At 42.8% G+C, this 15,845-nt stretch overlaps 1 protein-coding gene across 5 annotated transcripts in view; it reads right to left on the reverse strand.

Moving 5' to 3' along the window:
* LOC143031678 (condensin-2 complex subunit G2-like) overlaps positions 1 to 15,845 on the reverse strand; it is a 57,849-nt gene that overhangs the window by 30,139 nt on the left and 11,865 nt on the right. For all 5 annotated transcript variants that reach the window (XM_076195805.1, XM_076195804.1, XM_076195803.1 and 2 more), the window contains exons 5-11: positions 14,018 to 14,178; positions 12,761 to 13,057; positions 11,831 to 12,013; positions 7,598 to 7,774; positions 3,365 to 3,496; positions 1,586 to 1,737; positions 892 to 1,015 (exon numbers count right to left, since the gene is read on the reverse strand). In XM_076195805.1, coding sequence (XP_076051920.1) covers positions 892 to 1,015; positions 1,586 to 1,737; positions 3,365 to 3,496; positions 7,598 to 7,774; positions 11,831 to 12,013; positions 12,761 to 13,057; positions 14,018 to 14,178 — 1,226 coding nt within the window. The remainder of the gene's footprint in view (positions 1 to 891; positions 1,016 to 1,585; positions 1,738 to 3,364; positions 3,497 to 7,597; positions 7,775 to 11,830; positions 12,014 to 12,760; positions 13,058 to 14,017; positions 14,179 to 15,845) is intronic.

Raw genomic sequence — 15,845 nt, forward strand, 5'->3', positions numbered from 1 at the left:
GCTGTTACCCACATTTATCTTCGACTTGCTTCTTTCACACACCTTTCCAAATTCTGTCACCAACTCCCTTAATCCATCCTCTGATCCTGCCACAAGTGCAGTGATTTCAGCAAACAACAACTGGCTCATCTCCCACTGTTCTCCATTGTCTTTAACCATCTCCAGTCGCTCTGCCCATTACCCTTGCCTTTACCTCTTGCACTACCTTATCCATGTATACATTGAACAGCCATGGTGACATGACACATCCCTGACAGTCCCGTCCCCGTCCACCTCAAACCACTCGCTCTCTCTTTCTCTCTCTGGCTACTACAGTAAGTCCCCGTTTTACGGTAGATATGCATTCCTGAAAACCTTACCGCAAATTGAAATTACCGTATACCGAACCCATTATTATAACATGTAATAATAGGATACGGCAGACGTACCTTCTCCCCGCTCTTTCTTCTTCAAAATATCTAGCGGATACCGTATCTGTGAATTTTTCTTACCGTAAATAGAATTGAGGGTAGTAATTACCAAATACCGTAACTGTGAATTTACCAGATAAAGAATTACCGTATAAGGAGGACTCACTGTACTTGATGATTTTACTGTGCTGAGAGGGTCTACCCCTCGGTGAAAACTAAATGAATAAATCAAATAAAACACATAAAAGGCATTACGGGTAGGAGGCAAAGGGAACACGGGCTGAGGGAAATACTCTTATTCCTGACTAGCCACTCTGGCAAAATTAGTCAGGAATAAAAGTATTTCCCTCAGTCCATGTTCCCTTTACCTACTACCCACATTCGTCACAATGTATACACAAAAGGCATTACTTTAGATATAACAGGATCCTAAAACTTGGCACTGTACTACTACTACTACTTGTGCCACTGTAGCTCTTACCTGGTCGTCCCTTTGTGTCGGATGGAACGAGTTAAAGATGAGGTCCACAATAACCTTGCACACGGCAGGGCAGTCTACCTCCAAGCGATGCAATATATGTTCCATAGGCACCACCTCCCAGTACCTGAAGCAAGTGCACAGTTATTCACTTGGCAAGGCATTAGAGTAACATTCTAGATCATTTTCACATCTAACTCGCTATCATCGTTGTTCTTTAGCCCTAAGTGTTTGTGGGACGGCAGGAACCGATCATCTTCTTGGGCTCCTGCCGAGATGGTGACTGGGTGGACGTGCTAGGGGGGGGGGGGCAGTATGTCACAGCGTCAACTGTGATCAGGAGTCAGGCACTCATAGGAACTATGTTCTACAAGACAACTCCATTCAGCTTCAAGGAATTTTGAGAGAGAGAGAGAGAGAGGAAGGGAGAGAGAGAGGGAGGGAGGGAGAAAGAGAGAGGGGGGAGGGAGACAGAGATAGAGAGGGGGAGAGAGAAAGAGGGGAGAGAGAAAGAAAGAGGGGGGGGAGGAGAGAGAGAGAGGGGGGGGAGGGGAGAGAGAGAGGGAGAGAGAGAGAGAGAGAGAGAGGGAGAGAGAGAGAGAGGGAGAGAGAGAGGGAGGGAGAGAGAGGGAGAGAGGGAGAGAGGGAGAGAGGGAGGGAGAGAGAGAGGGAGAGAGAGAGAGAGAACAACATGTACCTAATGAGCTTGAGCGTCTTGACTCTGAGCAAGAGCTTGACGAAGTCGACTCGAACCCCCTGGTCTACGTCGTCAAAGGAATCCTTCATGCGCGGCAACACCTCCTTCATGAAGACGCTGGCTGCAGCACACTCCAGAACCTGCGTCACACCCTGGAGAGCGAAACGTTGTCACTTTGAAGGATCTTAGTCACCTTGGACAAACATAAGCAAGAAGAAAAGAAATATAATCTCTGCCTTCCACACTTCTTTTACTAATCTTTCTTCACTCATTCTTTCCATGTGTCCAAACCATCCCAATACTCTTTCATCAACCCTATCTCCCAGTTCCCTTTCCACCCCTTTTCTCCACCTCACCTCCTCATTTCTCACTCTATCTAGCCTAGTAACCCCTATCATACTTCTATATGCTTAAAAAAAAAAAAAAAAAGAATTGGCATCTACATGCCAATTCTTTTTTTTTTTTTTTTTAAGCATATAGAAGTATGATAGGGGTTACTAGGCTAGATAGAGTGAGAAATGAGGAGGTGAGGTGGAGAAAAGGGGTGGAAAGGGAACTGGGAGATAGGGTTGATGAAAGAGTATTGGGATGGTTTGGACACATGGAAAGAATGAGTGAAGAAAGATTAGTAAAAGAAGTGTGGAAGGCTGAGGTGGAAGGAGTGAACATGAGGGGTTGACCTAGAATGAGATGGATGGATGGGGTGAAAGGAGCATTACAAAAGAGAGGAATGTCTGTGGAGGAAGGACGGGAGAGGACAGAAGATAGAGGTGAATGGGGAAGGATTGTGTATGGATGATGCTGTGATGCATGAGGGGGAGTGGGTGGGGGATGGGGGGTAAGGGAGTGTGTGAGAAGTAAACTGACGCAGCCGGAAGGGATTTCTCCCCATCTTCTCCTTTTCTGCATGAGGGGACAGAGAGAGGGTTTTTTTTTTTTCTCCGAATTAACGAAGCGGCCTTGCTGTGGATGTGCTGTGTCTTGCGACACTGCTTCTGACCCAGGGCAGTGAACAGGATGCAGGGATGACCCGTCATCCAGGAGGTGCTAAGATAAGAGGGAGGGTGGAGGGGTGTGGAGTGTATTCAGGGATGGAATGGGTGGGAATGATTTAATGCCTTTTCCTTTTTGGCTACCTCCCTTGTAAGGGGGAAAAAGCCTTGGTATATGTATGTATATGTGCTTTGTGAAATTTGTGCATATATGTATATATATATATGTACAACACTGAATGGGTCCCAGTGAACAGATATACATTCTTATCAATCACAATACACTTTAATTCTAAGCCATCAACATCAAGAGGCTCCCGGAGGCCAACATGCAGAAATTGAAATGTGGCACGGCTAAGGACTTGAACCCAGGCTAGCATGTGACAAGTGTTAGTGACTTACCCAATTGCACCTCTTGATGGTGCAATCGGTTAAGTCACTAACATTTGTCACATGCTAGCCTGGGTTCAAGTCCTTAGCTGTACCACATTTCAATTTCTGCATGTTGGTCTCCACGAGTCTCTCGATGTTGATGGCTTAGAATTAAAGTGTATTGTGATTTAAAAAAAAATTATATATATATATATATATATATATATATATATACAGTATATATGTGTGTATCAGGTGGACAATTCCAGTTTTACAGTAGTTGCCCAGTGGGATTGTGTGGAGCAACCTATGGTTACCCACAGATGAAATCTGGGTGCACGAGCGACCGAATTGTCCAGCCCTGTACTGTACAACACAATTCTTGAAACTTCAAATTAGACCTGCACTTCCTCACCTTTATGACACAACTTCGAACTTTGGCCGAAGATGCATCGACCAACAGATGGGAAAGGAGTTTCTGGAAAGTGTCCTTGATGAACCACGACGGCAGCACGATCCAGTAATGCTGCAGAATACTGCACACACCCTGCGTAATGAAAATAATAATGATAATAATAATAATAATAATAATAATAAAAAAAATAAAAAATCTTGACAACTTCATTTGAATCGAGCAAACATAGAAATGAATATTTTCAAATGAATGCAAGAATTCTAGTCTGCATACCTACATATACCACGGGTCCCCCCCCCCTCTTACAAGGGAGGTAGCCAAAGTCAAAAGGTATAAATCCACTCCCACCCATTTCATTCTTACATACTCCACCCCTCCCTCCCTCTTTTCTTGGCTCCTCCTGGATGACGGGTCATCCCAGCATTTCTACAAAAGAAATATACAGAATGAACAATATACTATAATGAATCTACTCATACAAAGTGGCACACATACACACATATGCATACATACATCAAATATCCATTTGCCTGTACAAGGGTGAGGGTGAAAAATAAACAAATTAATTAGAAAAAATGTAAAAAAAAAAATTATAAACTTTGACTGCTCACATTAGGAGAGAAGAAAGACAATATCCCAGCCATTTTTAGAACGTCGAAAGGAGTGGACAAAATAGGCAAATGATCTGACAGTGTGGGACAATAGAGCTCCTACACTAAAAACATAAAAACAAAGAATGCTCGAAGGATGTTAACCTCTTCCATACGACGCCACCTACGTAGGCGTCACGAGGTGCGAGTGGGTGTACAAGGGTGCTGGTGTGTGCATCTTGATTATATTTATATTGTAGTTGTTGCTGAGTGACCCCCGAATTCTGTGAACTGGCAAGATCACATTTTCTGTGTTTATCATTACTCAGTGGAAGAGAACGAGTATTGAAGGATGTTAAGGGACACACAACTACTGCAAAGATGCATTAATATGTGGAACAATTCAGACAGACAACATAAATTTACCTAAACAGAGCAGTCTCCTAGAGATAAAGATTTCAATCTTGTATATAATAACACACGCACACATATTATAAAATTGGTGAACAAGTCAGAAAAGTGAACTTGGAAAGAGACCTTCGAGTAATAATCAGCAGACATGAAATCGGACAAACATATCAATAAAATAGTCGGTGAAACCTTCAACCTATTGAGGTCAATGAAAGTGGCATTTGACTACTTGGATGAGGAAATTATTAAAAAAATATTAGTTACACTAATAATACCAAAACTGGAGTATGTATCAACACTATGGACACCCAGTACTAAAAAGAATATAAAATTAGAAAGAATACAAAGTTGGCACCAATTCTCTCCAAATTAACATATAAACAAAGATTGTCCAAATTGGAATTACTAATTTTGGAACAAAGAAGAGAAAGAGATCTGCCATTTAGAGAAACATGAAAGGAATGGAAATCCTAGATAGGAATGATGTACTAAAATGGGACAATGGAAAAACAAGGACACAAAAAGAAACTCAAAAAGGATAACTATAGACGAGATCTGAAAAAAAAAGCTTCCCCCATTGAGTACTGGATATCTCCAATAATTTAGATAAAGAAACACTGTGTGCAAACACTATACAAGATTTTAAGAAAAAACTTGACGCTGAAAGATACAAAGATGGGTCACCTTCCCGTATAATCAGGGTTGCGGAGTCAGAGTCGGAGTTCTAAGAGTACTAGGAGTCGGAGTTCTAAGAGTACAAGGAGTCGAAATTTTTTTTTATCCAACTCCTTAAGTCCAACAGCTGTAAAATACTGTCTATAGATGTGCACTGTGAAAAAATGTGTTGCTATTGTGCAAATAGAAAGCAGTAGGTCTCATTATTCCAAGTTTAAATAATCTAAAAAATTTGATATGTTTTGTGTTGAGAAAATTTAATAACCATCCAGTATAGAATCCATTTATAGAAGTTTTCAGAATGTAGTTTGTATTAAAACTTTCATTCATTCTATACTATGGGAGTTGTAGCCAGTGTAATGTATTTCTACGTTTAATAAATATTCATACATACATACATATACCAAGGCTTTTTCCCCCTTACAAGGGAGGTAGCCAAAAAGGGAAAGGCATAAAATCATTCCCACCCATTCCATCCCTGAATGCACTCCACACCCCTCCCACCCTCCCTCTTATCTGAGCACCTCCTGGATGACGGGTCATCCCTGCACCTTGCCCACTGCCCTGGGTCAGAAGCAGTGTCGCAAGACACAGCACATCCACAGCAAGGCCGCTTCATTAAATCGGCGACCCCCCCTCTCTGTTCCCCCCCCCCCCTTACATAAAAGGAGAGGACGGGGAGAAATCCCTTCGGGCTGCATCAACTTTTGCTCACACATACTACCTCACCCCCCATCCCCCTACCCATTCCACCTCATGCAATCACATCATCCATATACAACCATTCTCCATTCACCCCTGTCTTCTGTCCTCTCCCGTCCTTCCTCAACAGACATTCCCCTCTTCCCCAAAGCCCCCTTCACCCCATCCATCCACCTCATAAATATTCAATAAATATAATTATTAATTCAAATTCCTGAATAATTTGTCAATTGTCAAGTGACAGATGATTTTTATCTTTAAATAATTTAAACTAACTACTTTACCTTTGTTGACAGTCTAATTAATTCAAATTATGTTAACATCTAAAACTCCATCATGTACATGACAGTGTAGACAATAGTAAATATCCACTACGTATGCACTATGCACGTACGTCTTCATGTATGTAAAAGTCAATGGAAGTGTTTTTGTGTGGTTTACTGTTTTGTAGGAGCTATGTCATGCTGGGATAATGCCCTGAGATAAACTTTGACCAGTCTCAGAGGCCAGATAGGAATGACATTAGAGCATATGTCACAGCATTTGGTGATGACTGAAAAGGGGAGGAACAACAGCAGCTATGAACAGTGTGCACAGGGGAAGGTTGTCTCTCTCTTTCCTGAACTGATTCCTGGTTTTTATGATAACATGGTGAAATTAATTCTGCAGTAAGTACTAGGTAGGGCATCCTCCATTAACCTTTCCTCATCATGATTTGTCACATTTTTTCCTAATATTGTGATAGAAGGTTTATGAGAATGGACAAATGAAATAACAGATGATTTTTTTTTGGGGGGAGGGGAGTGGCACAAAGGAAAAAGAAAATATATAGCTTGAAGTGGCAACTCTGCCATGACAGATTTGAAAGTGCTCATATGTTGGTAGATGATCATGAGCATAAATAATACCATTATATATTTAATACATATATGTTTATACGAATATACGTGCTTGTGTGCATATATATATAAAGCTGGGTGAGTGTATATGCGAGTATATTTATCATACAAGTGAATGTTTCATGTAAAAAATAATATACATGAAAAATATTTATAAAATGCTTGCTGAATAGGTGTGGGAGGCTGGTATATGGATCTGTAGAATAGATTTCCACATCATAGGGGTCAAGGAGTTAAGGAGTCGGGAGTCGGAGTCAGAATCGGAGGAATCAAAGGAGTCAGAGTCGGAGCCGGCATCCTAGGAATTCTAGGAGTTGGAGACAGAGTCGGACCTTACACCATCCGACTCCGCAACCCTACATATAATACAACTAGGTAAATATATACACACAATGTTAAAGCCTATTAAGCCTTTAACAGCTTTATTAAGCCTATTAAGGTTTATACCTAGTACATGACCCTATCTATCTATATACCAAGGGCTTCTTCCCACTTATAGGGGAGGTAGCCAAGTCAAAGACATTCGTTCACCACCACCACCCATTCCATTCCCATCTCATCTCCTCCTGGATGAAGGGTCATCCCCATCTCCTGCCCACTGCCCGGGTCAGAAGCAATGCAGCAAGACACAGCACATCCACAGGAAAACCGTCTTAACCCATTAAACTTCGATGACAAGATGTCTTGTCATTTGGTCAAATAAAACAAAAAATCATAAAACACCAAAATGTTTGATCAAACACCAGAAAAGTATGTCGTCAGTCCTCGCGAAGCGAGGACTGACGTCATACTTTTCTGGTGTTTGATCAAACATTTTGGTGTTTTATGATTTTTTGTTTTATTTGACCAAATGACAAGACATCTTGTCATCGGAGTTTAATGGGTTAAACACTTACATGGCAAACCCCACTCTCTGTCACCCTCATGTACACAGCCCTAACGATCCTCATATTTACCTGTATCATAGTACATCTGACAAGATGATTGGGGTCTAGGAGAAGGTCCAGTAGCAGGTTCATCTGCCGGTCCATCAGCTCGGACTTTTCCTGCTGCAAATTCTCTTTGGGCCCGCACAGCGGAAACAAGTCACACAGCAGTGCACCCGCATTCATACGGACATACCCATTGGCCACCTGGGGAAATAAAGATTTAATCAACAAAAACGTATATAGCAATGGCTCCCCCCCCCCCTTACAAGGGAGGTAGCCAAAGTCAAAGGCATAAATCTGCTCCCACCCATTCCATTCTCACATACTCCACTCCCATTCACCACCCCTCCCTCCTGGATAATGGGTCATCCCTGTATTTTGCCTGCTCCTCTGGGTCAGAAGCAATGCAGTATGACACACCACATCCACAGCAAGGTCACTTCATTTAATTGGCAACCCCCCTATCCGTCTCTTCATGCAGGAAAAGGGAAGACTGGGGAGAAATCCCTTCGGGCTGTGTTGAAATATTACTCACACATACTCCCTCACACCCCCATTCCTTACCCACTCCCCCTCATGCATCACAACCTCATCCATACACAACCGTTCTCCACTCACCCCTATCTTCTGTCTTCTCCCATCCTTCCTCAACAGACATTCCCCTCTTTCCCCATGCCCCTTTTAACCCATCCATCCATCTCATCCTTGGTTGCCCCCATGTTCACTCCTTCCACACCTCTTTTACTAATCTTTCTTCACTCATTCTTTCCATGTGTCCAAACCATCCCAATGTTCTTTCATCAACCCACCTATCTCCCAACTCCCTTTCCATCCCCCCCCACTCTCTTCCTTTCTCACTCTATCCAGCCTAGTAACCCTTACCACACTTCTCAGGCATTTCATCTCAGATTCTAAATCCTCTCTTATTTTCCATGTTTCTGCCACATAGAGTGCTGTTGGCACAATCACTCCTTCATACAATCTCCTCTTAACATCCATTCCCAAATCTCTATTTCTCATTACACTTTTTAATCCCGCAAGGCATTTAATTGCTTCTCTCAATCTATATTCTACCTCCACCTCCACTCCTTCCTTTCTGACCACATTCACACCCAAATATCTAAAGCTATCCACTTCCTCCAGTCTCTCTCCCTTAATACTCACTTCAAATTTACTGCCACTCTCTCCCCTTGTACATCTCATCACCTTACTTTTACCCACATTTATTTTTAACTTCCTTTTTCCACACACCTTCCCAAAACTATCACTAACTTCTTTAATCCCTCCTCTGATCCTGCTACAAGTGCAGTGTCATCAGCAAACAACTGGCTTATCTCCCATTTTTCTACATATTTAATCATTACCTAATCCCTGGCCCATTACCCTTATGCTTACTCCTTGCTCCATCCTATCCACATATACACTGAACAGCCATGGTGACATTATGCATCCCTAGCGAAATCCCACCTTTACCTCAAACCACTCGCTCTCTGTATTTCTAATTCTGACACAGGCTCTACTATTCTCGTAAAAACTCTCGACTGCTTTTAACAGCTTTCCTCCTATCCCATACATCTGAAATACCTCCCACAGTGCCTTCCTGTCTACCCTGTCATAAGCCTTTTTCAAATCCATAGACCCAAAAAACACCCTTACCTTTTCCTAAAGCTTTCTCACATATGTCTTATCATAAAAATCTGATCTACACAACCCTTACCTGTCCTAAACCCACACTGTTCCTCACAAATTCCCTGTTCTTCTCCTAATCCTCTCAATCAAAATCCTTCCATTAGCCTTCCCAACCACAATCAACAAACTTATCCCTCTAAAACTACTACTCTCACTTGTCCCCTTTTTTCTTGTAAAGTGGAACTATATAGGCACTCTTCCAGTCCTCCAGCACTCTACCCTCTTTAAACAAACATCGAACAACCTCAGCAGCCAGTCCATCACTGTACCTCCATTTTTTAAACACTACTCATGGCATCCATCCAATCTCTTCCTACGCAGACGACATAACAATCACATGCACACATCGTAACACAAAGCTGCAGAAATAATCCAGCCATACCTTGACACACTCAACACATGGTTCATCACAAACAGACTCAAAATAGCTCCAACCAAATCTACAGCAACACTTCTCACCAACTGGACAAAAGAACACAAATACATACCTCATCTCTACATCAACAACACTCTAATACCACACACAAACACACCGAAAATTCTTTGTGTAACATACGATACATCCATGTCTTTCAAACAACACATCACAAACATAAAAAACAAATGCACACCCAGACTTAACGCACTTAAGTCAATCACTGGAACAACATTTGGACAAAACAAAGAAACTAATATAACAATATACAAACAATGCATATGCTCAGTGTTGAATTATGCGAGTCCTGCATGGGCTCCTAATCTCAGTGAGACACACCACAACACCCTTCAAATCATACAAAACAAAGCCCTAAAAACAATTACAGGCTGCACAAATACAACACCTACAGACCATTTACACCATGAAACAAAAGTCCTCAAAGTCAAGGACCACCTCGACATGAGAGGCACACAAACACTTGCCGCAGCCACCACAAACACATCACACCCGCTACACTACATAGCAGAACACCCACACACACCAAGAAACATTAAAACAACACCCAAAGACCTTTATCACGCACAGATACTCTCTTCTCTTCCTCCACAACCACCAAATACCAGCCTCCGGAAACATATTCATAATCATATCACTCACCGCTCCATTAACACACTGAAAGACAACACACTGCTGCATGCCAGACCCCCTGATATCCACCCTTCTGAATCCTCTCTCCCACGAAAGGACAGAGTCCACTTGGCCAGACTGCGGTGCAGTCACCACCCAGCACTTCTAAGCTACCAGAATAGGCTGGATGACCGCGTTGTGAACAGCTGCCCAGGATGTAACACTTCACCCCATATCATACAACACATAATGGAAGACTGCATTATACACAATAATGCACGCAAACAACACAACATACGCTCTATAAAGGATTTGTGGGAAAACCCAGTTTCGGCTATGGCATTCCTTGGGGAGACGGGACTGCTCGGACAGACAGTCTAGGGAACGACAACAACAACAACAACTTTCCTTATTTCTCCTCCATTTTCCTCACTAATAACTCTCATTTTCTTAGCACTTCCCACTGCAACTACCTTTCCCTCCCTATCTTCCTTTACATTCAGCAACTCCCTAAAATACTCTGCCCACCTTCCTCTTACTGCCATCTCTTCCATTATCATCTCTCCATCTGCATATCCATAATTATATCACTCACTTAATACATACATATACATACATACATACATATACCAAGGCTTTTTCCCCCTTCCAAGGGAGGTAGCCAAAAAGGGAAAGGCATACAAACACTCCCACCCATTTCATCCCTAAATACACTCCACACCCCTCCCACCCTTCCTCTCATCTGAGCACCTCCTGGATGACGGGTCATCCCTGCACCCTGCCCACCGCCCTGGGTCAGAAGCAGTGTCGCAAGACACAGTACATCCACAGCAAGGCCGCTTCATTTAATGTGTGAGTAAATTTTGACGCAGCCCGAAGGGATTTCTCCCCGTCCTCGCCTTATACATACATATACCAATGGTTTTTTCCACCCTTACAAGGGAGGCAGCGAAAAGCAAAGGCACAAAATCCACTTCCACCCATTCCATCCCCACATACTCCACTCCCATTCATCTCCCTCCCTCTTGGCTCCTCCTAGATGACGGGTCATCCCTGCATCTCGCACTTCTCTATGAATAGAGGTTTCCTCTATCACAGACAAAATGATGTGTGGCTCTGGTATGTAGGGTGCCCCATGTAGACCCTAAAGTATCAGCTGCATGCTACCAAGCAGCTTTTAACCCTACAATAACACGAAGCCAATACCCCAATAAATCAATCTGTTATCCACCCTACTCAGGCATGATAGTGGGTAAAAAAATAAAATAAAATAAATAAATAAATTTACATTGGCCAGGGGTCCAGAGGCAGAGCCCCAGCACTTTTGCTCTTCATGAGCAAATTTAAAGGTGTCTAGAAGGCATTTTGGGGGGAAATTTTTAAATAAATGTAAACTTTACAGTTATTAATGACAATTGGGAATTAATGACAAAAATTTGTTTAAAAAAAAAAAAAAAAAAAAAAAAAAAGAGAGATTTAAATTGGAAGAAAGTCATGCCTGATATTGAAGATGCATTGGGACTCACCTTGAGAGATCGCCAGAGAAATGGTTCGTACAGGTTACTCAGCATCACAGAGACGGCCGTTTCCTTCTTGTGACTATGAATTTGTGCGAGAAACAAGTGCAGGTTGGCCGACAGCCTTCCCATGGTTGGGTCTACGTGGACGGCGTGGTACATGAGGTCCTGAAGGCAGTTTTCTTCCATCATCTGTGACCAGAAGGACCCATAAGAGAAGAACCTAACTCCTATTCTAAACTGCCATGTAATGTCGTAACACATTAGTAAATACACTAAAAACCCACTGTTGATTGTATTTAAGAAAAGGAAATAACAATTCCCGCATATTTCAATCACTGGCTGTGATTCTCTTCAGCAAAATATGTATTCCGCTGAAGAGGATCACAGTCAGTGATCGAAATATACGGAAATTGTCATTTCCTTTCGTTTCTTGAATCCAATCAACAGGGGGCTTTTAGTGTTCCTATTCTAAAGATTAACAATGCAATGGTACCAAGGGTTCTGTCAAAGGTTTCGTCACCGATGCCACATTGTGGGAATTTTCCACAAATTTGTGTTTGAGAAATTTGCTCACATGGGATGTTTTGTGAGCAAATGATATGTTGCAACGAACTTATTTGTGTGTATAATAATTCCTTCTTTTTTTGTGGGAAAAAATGTGGAAATCCAGATCTCCTTGTGGGAATTTTGTGGGAACTGGCATATATCACAGTGGCAACACCGAGTTTCGTTATGGTTCATACCAGTTTCATTCGGGGCTCAAGGTAAAATTCAGGAGCTCCCATACAATTATTTTGTGTTCTGAATGAAGTCTCGTTTTATTCTGATAAAGGGCAAGCTACCCTTCCACACAGGGTCCTCAATGATCAAGACTTTCCTTGTCGTAACAAAACTAACTTCGCGTTTGCCCTGAAATCGACAAATTAAGAAACCCACCTTCCTCTGCTCTCCCTGATAGCTCTTCCATGCCCGGTAATACACGTTGGCCAGTTTGGCACATTGGTTCTTCGAGTTCTTGGGTAACACCTCCTTTACGCGCTGATGCAGCTTGGGCACGAGTTCCTCCATACCGAAGAGCCAGGTGATGAATCGCAGCCCTTCGTCGCAGCTCAGGAAAATGGGAGTTGCGACGCAGGTCACCAGCTGGTCCACGAGGGCGGCATTGCTCGGGTGGAGGAGGTCAATGAGGTCGAATGCCCTGTGGAGAGCCCACAGCCTCTTCACGTTTGTTTTCTGCGGAGAAGGACAAAGTTCTACATGCCGCCTGGATTATTAGGGACATTTGGTAATGTCTTATTAAGCATGGAAAGAGAAGAAAGAGAGGAGAAGGAGAGAGGGAAGTGGGAGAGGGAGGGAAAGAAGAAAGGAATGGAGAGAGGTGTGTGTGTGTGTGTGTGTGTGTGTGTGTGTGTGAGAGAGAGAGAGAAAAGATGAGAGAGAGGAGAGAGATGAGAAAGGAGAGAGATGAGAAAGGAGAGAGATGAGAAAGGAGAAAGAGAGAGAGAGATGGAAAGGGAGAGAGTGAGAGAGACAGGGAAAGGGAAAGAGAAAGAGAGAGAGATAGAGAGATGGAAAGGGAGAGAGTGAGAGAGACAGGGAAAGAGAAAGAGAGAGAGAGAGAGAGAGAGAGAGAGAGAGAGAGAGAGAGAGAGAGAGAGAGAGAGAGAGAGAGAGGGGGGGGGGGGAAGAGGAGACAGGGAAAAGGAGGGAGGGATGGAGAGAGAGAAATTATTGATGACCTTCCCTCTAACATCCCCCGTGCCTTGGCCAGAGGTGGGTGGGCCTGCCTGCCTGCCTGCCATCAGCCCAGGCAGCAGCGGCAGCAGGTGCCACATCTTCAAAGTGGAAAGATTGACTTACATTCATTCATTCTGGCTACTGCTTTATGACAGGACACTACATGAAGAAGAAGAAGAAGAAGTAGAAGATGAAGAGCAGAAGATGAAGAAGAGAAGAACAGGAAGAAGAAGAAGAAGAAGAGGAAGAGAAGAAGAAGAAGAGAAGAAGAGGAGAAGAAGAAAAGAAGAAAAGAGAAGAGAAGAAAATAGAAGAGGAAGGTGGAGGAGGAGGAGGAGAAGAAAAAAGAAGAGAAGAGAAGATGATGATAACGAAGATAATGATGATGATGATGATTATGATGAAGATCATGATGATATTATGATGGTTTGATATCATAACCCCGTCTCAACTCACATGGGGTCGGTTGGCCATGCAGAACCCGAGCAAAACAGGCAGGACATTGCTGATGACCTCTTCCTTGGCTGGCAGGTCTCCGAGCCACCAGGCCTCCAGAAAATAAACGACAGCAACCTGCAGGGTCTTCTCAAGCGCTGGCAACACTCCATGAACTAACCCTGAAAGGTACCAAACACAGTAAGGGATAACATACATATACCAATGGCTTTTTCCCCCTTACAAGGGAGGTAGCCAAAAAAATCCATCTGGGGTATTGGCTGCATGTTATTGTGGCAAAGTAACATGCAGCTGATAATACTTTAGGGTCTATATTGGGCACCCCTATGGACCAGACCAACAGATCATTTTGTCTGTAATAGAGGAAGACTTTTCATAGAGAAATGATGACACTTTTATTATACTGCGACTGTCCTCTGTTATGCTGTCCCCCCAACCCTTTGTTGCTTTCCTGTACCATTTCTCTGAATATTCATTTCCTTTATTTTTTGCCTACCTACCCTGTGATGGGAGGGAGGGTGGGAGGCGTGTGGAGTGTATTTAGGGATGAAATGGGTGGGAGTGATTTTATGCCTTTCCCTTTTTGGCTACCTCCCTTGAAAGGGGGAAAAAGCCTTGGTATATGTATGTATGTACCCTGTGATGGGGGAAAATGCTGCTACCACTGGACTCGTACGAGGCGACAAAAACGGGTCAGGGGTTAGGACTAGGAGTCCTTCTCCCTGTAACCCCACAGGGGACATTCCTAAAAGAAAGTAAAGGGGGTCTGGGAGTTTTCCATGGTAAGGCACAGAATGTCACCACCACCCTGGCACTCTTGCAGGAAAATCAGTCCACAAAAAACCTGCCATGACCACTAATTCAACCCCTGGTCACACACACACACACACACACACTAACAAAACAGTGCACTGTGTCAGCCATGCAGCAATTACATCTGGGGCAACTGTTGTCTGTTGCCATGGCAACACCGAACTAGAGCTAATCAATGTGGGACCCTTGTTTGCAATTTCTATGGGGATGTGTACATGTAAACAAACACAACTGTTGATTATCTGTCTATATAACAAGGACATTTTCCCCCTTACATGGGAGCTAGCCAAGCCAAAAGCCACATACCCATTCCCACCCATTTCTCTCTCTTATCTTAGCTCCTCATGGATGACGGGTCATCCCTGCATCTTACCCACTGCCCTCCCTGGGTCACATGCAATGCAACAAAACACAGTACTTCTCCAAGACCTTGGTGATCAGTAAATCATATGAATGGTGTAGTACATACATAATAGCCAAAATAAAGTTTATTAACCCATTCAACTCCGATGACAAGATGTCTTGTCATTTGGTCAAATAAAACAAAAAATCATAAAACACCAAAATGTTTGATCAAACATTTTGGTGTTTTATGATTTTTTGTTTTATTTGACCAAATGACAAGACATCTTGTCATCGGAGTTGAATGGGTTAAAGCATTTCCACACCATAGAGAACATGGGTCTTCTGCAAGAAAGATTAAGACAACAATGTTCCTTTGACTACCAACAATCTTAAACTATGCTGAAAGTTTACAAAACGTGTCATTTCGGGGGTCAATTTGGTCTAGGCGCTGGCGGTAAAGTAAAGCTTCTGGTTACATAAATTATTTGGAAAACTAAACATTTTGAAAATCATAAACCAATCTTTTGACACAAAACACAGAATCATCACTCAGTTAAGGGCAAGTCCCTTACCTGAAGGGAATGGCATTTTCATGAGCCCACCATGGGCCAGAGGTAATATCCACCTGATCAAAATTGGTTGGCAGTTCCCACAAAATTTATGTTGACAG

This window comes from Oratosquilla oratoria, chromosome 12, assembly GCF_046742065.1.
Source record: "Oratosquilla oratoria isolate Oo_2021 chromosome 12, ASM4674206v1, whole genome shotgun sequence".
Taxonomy (NCBI): Eukaryota; Metazoa; Arthropoda; class Malacostraca; order Stomatopoda; family Squillidae; genus Oratosquilla; species Oratosquilla oratoria.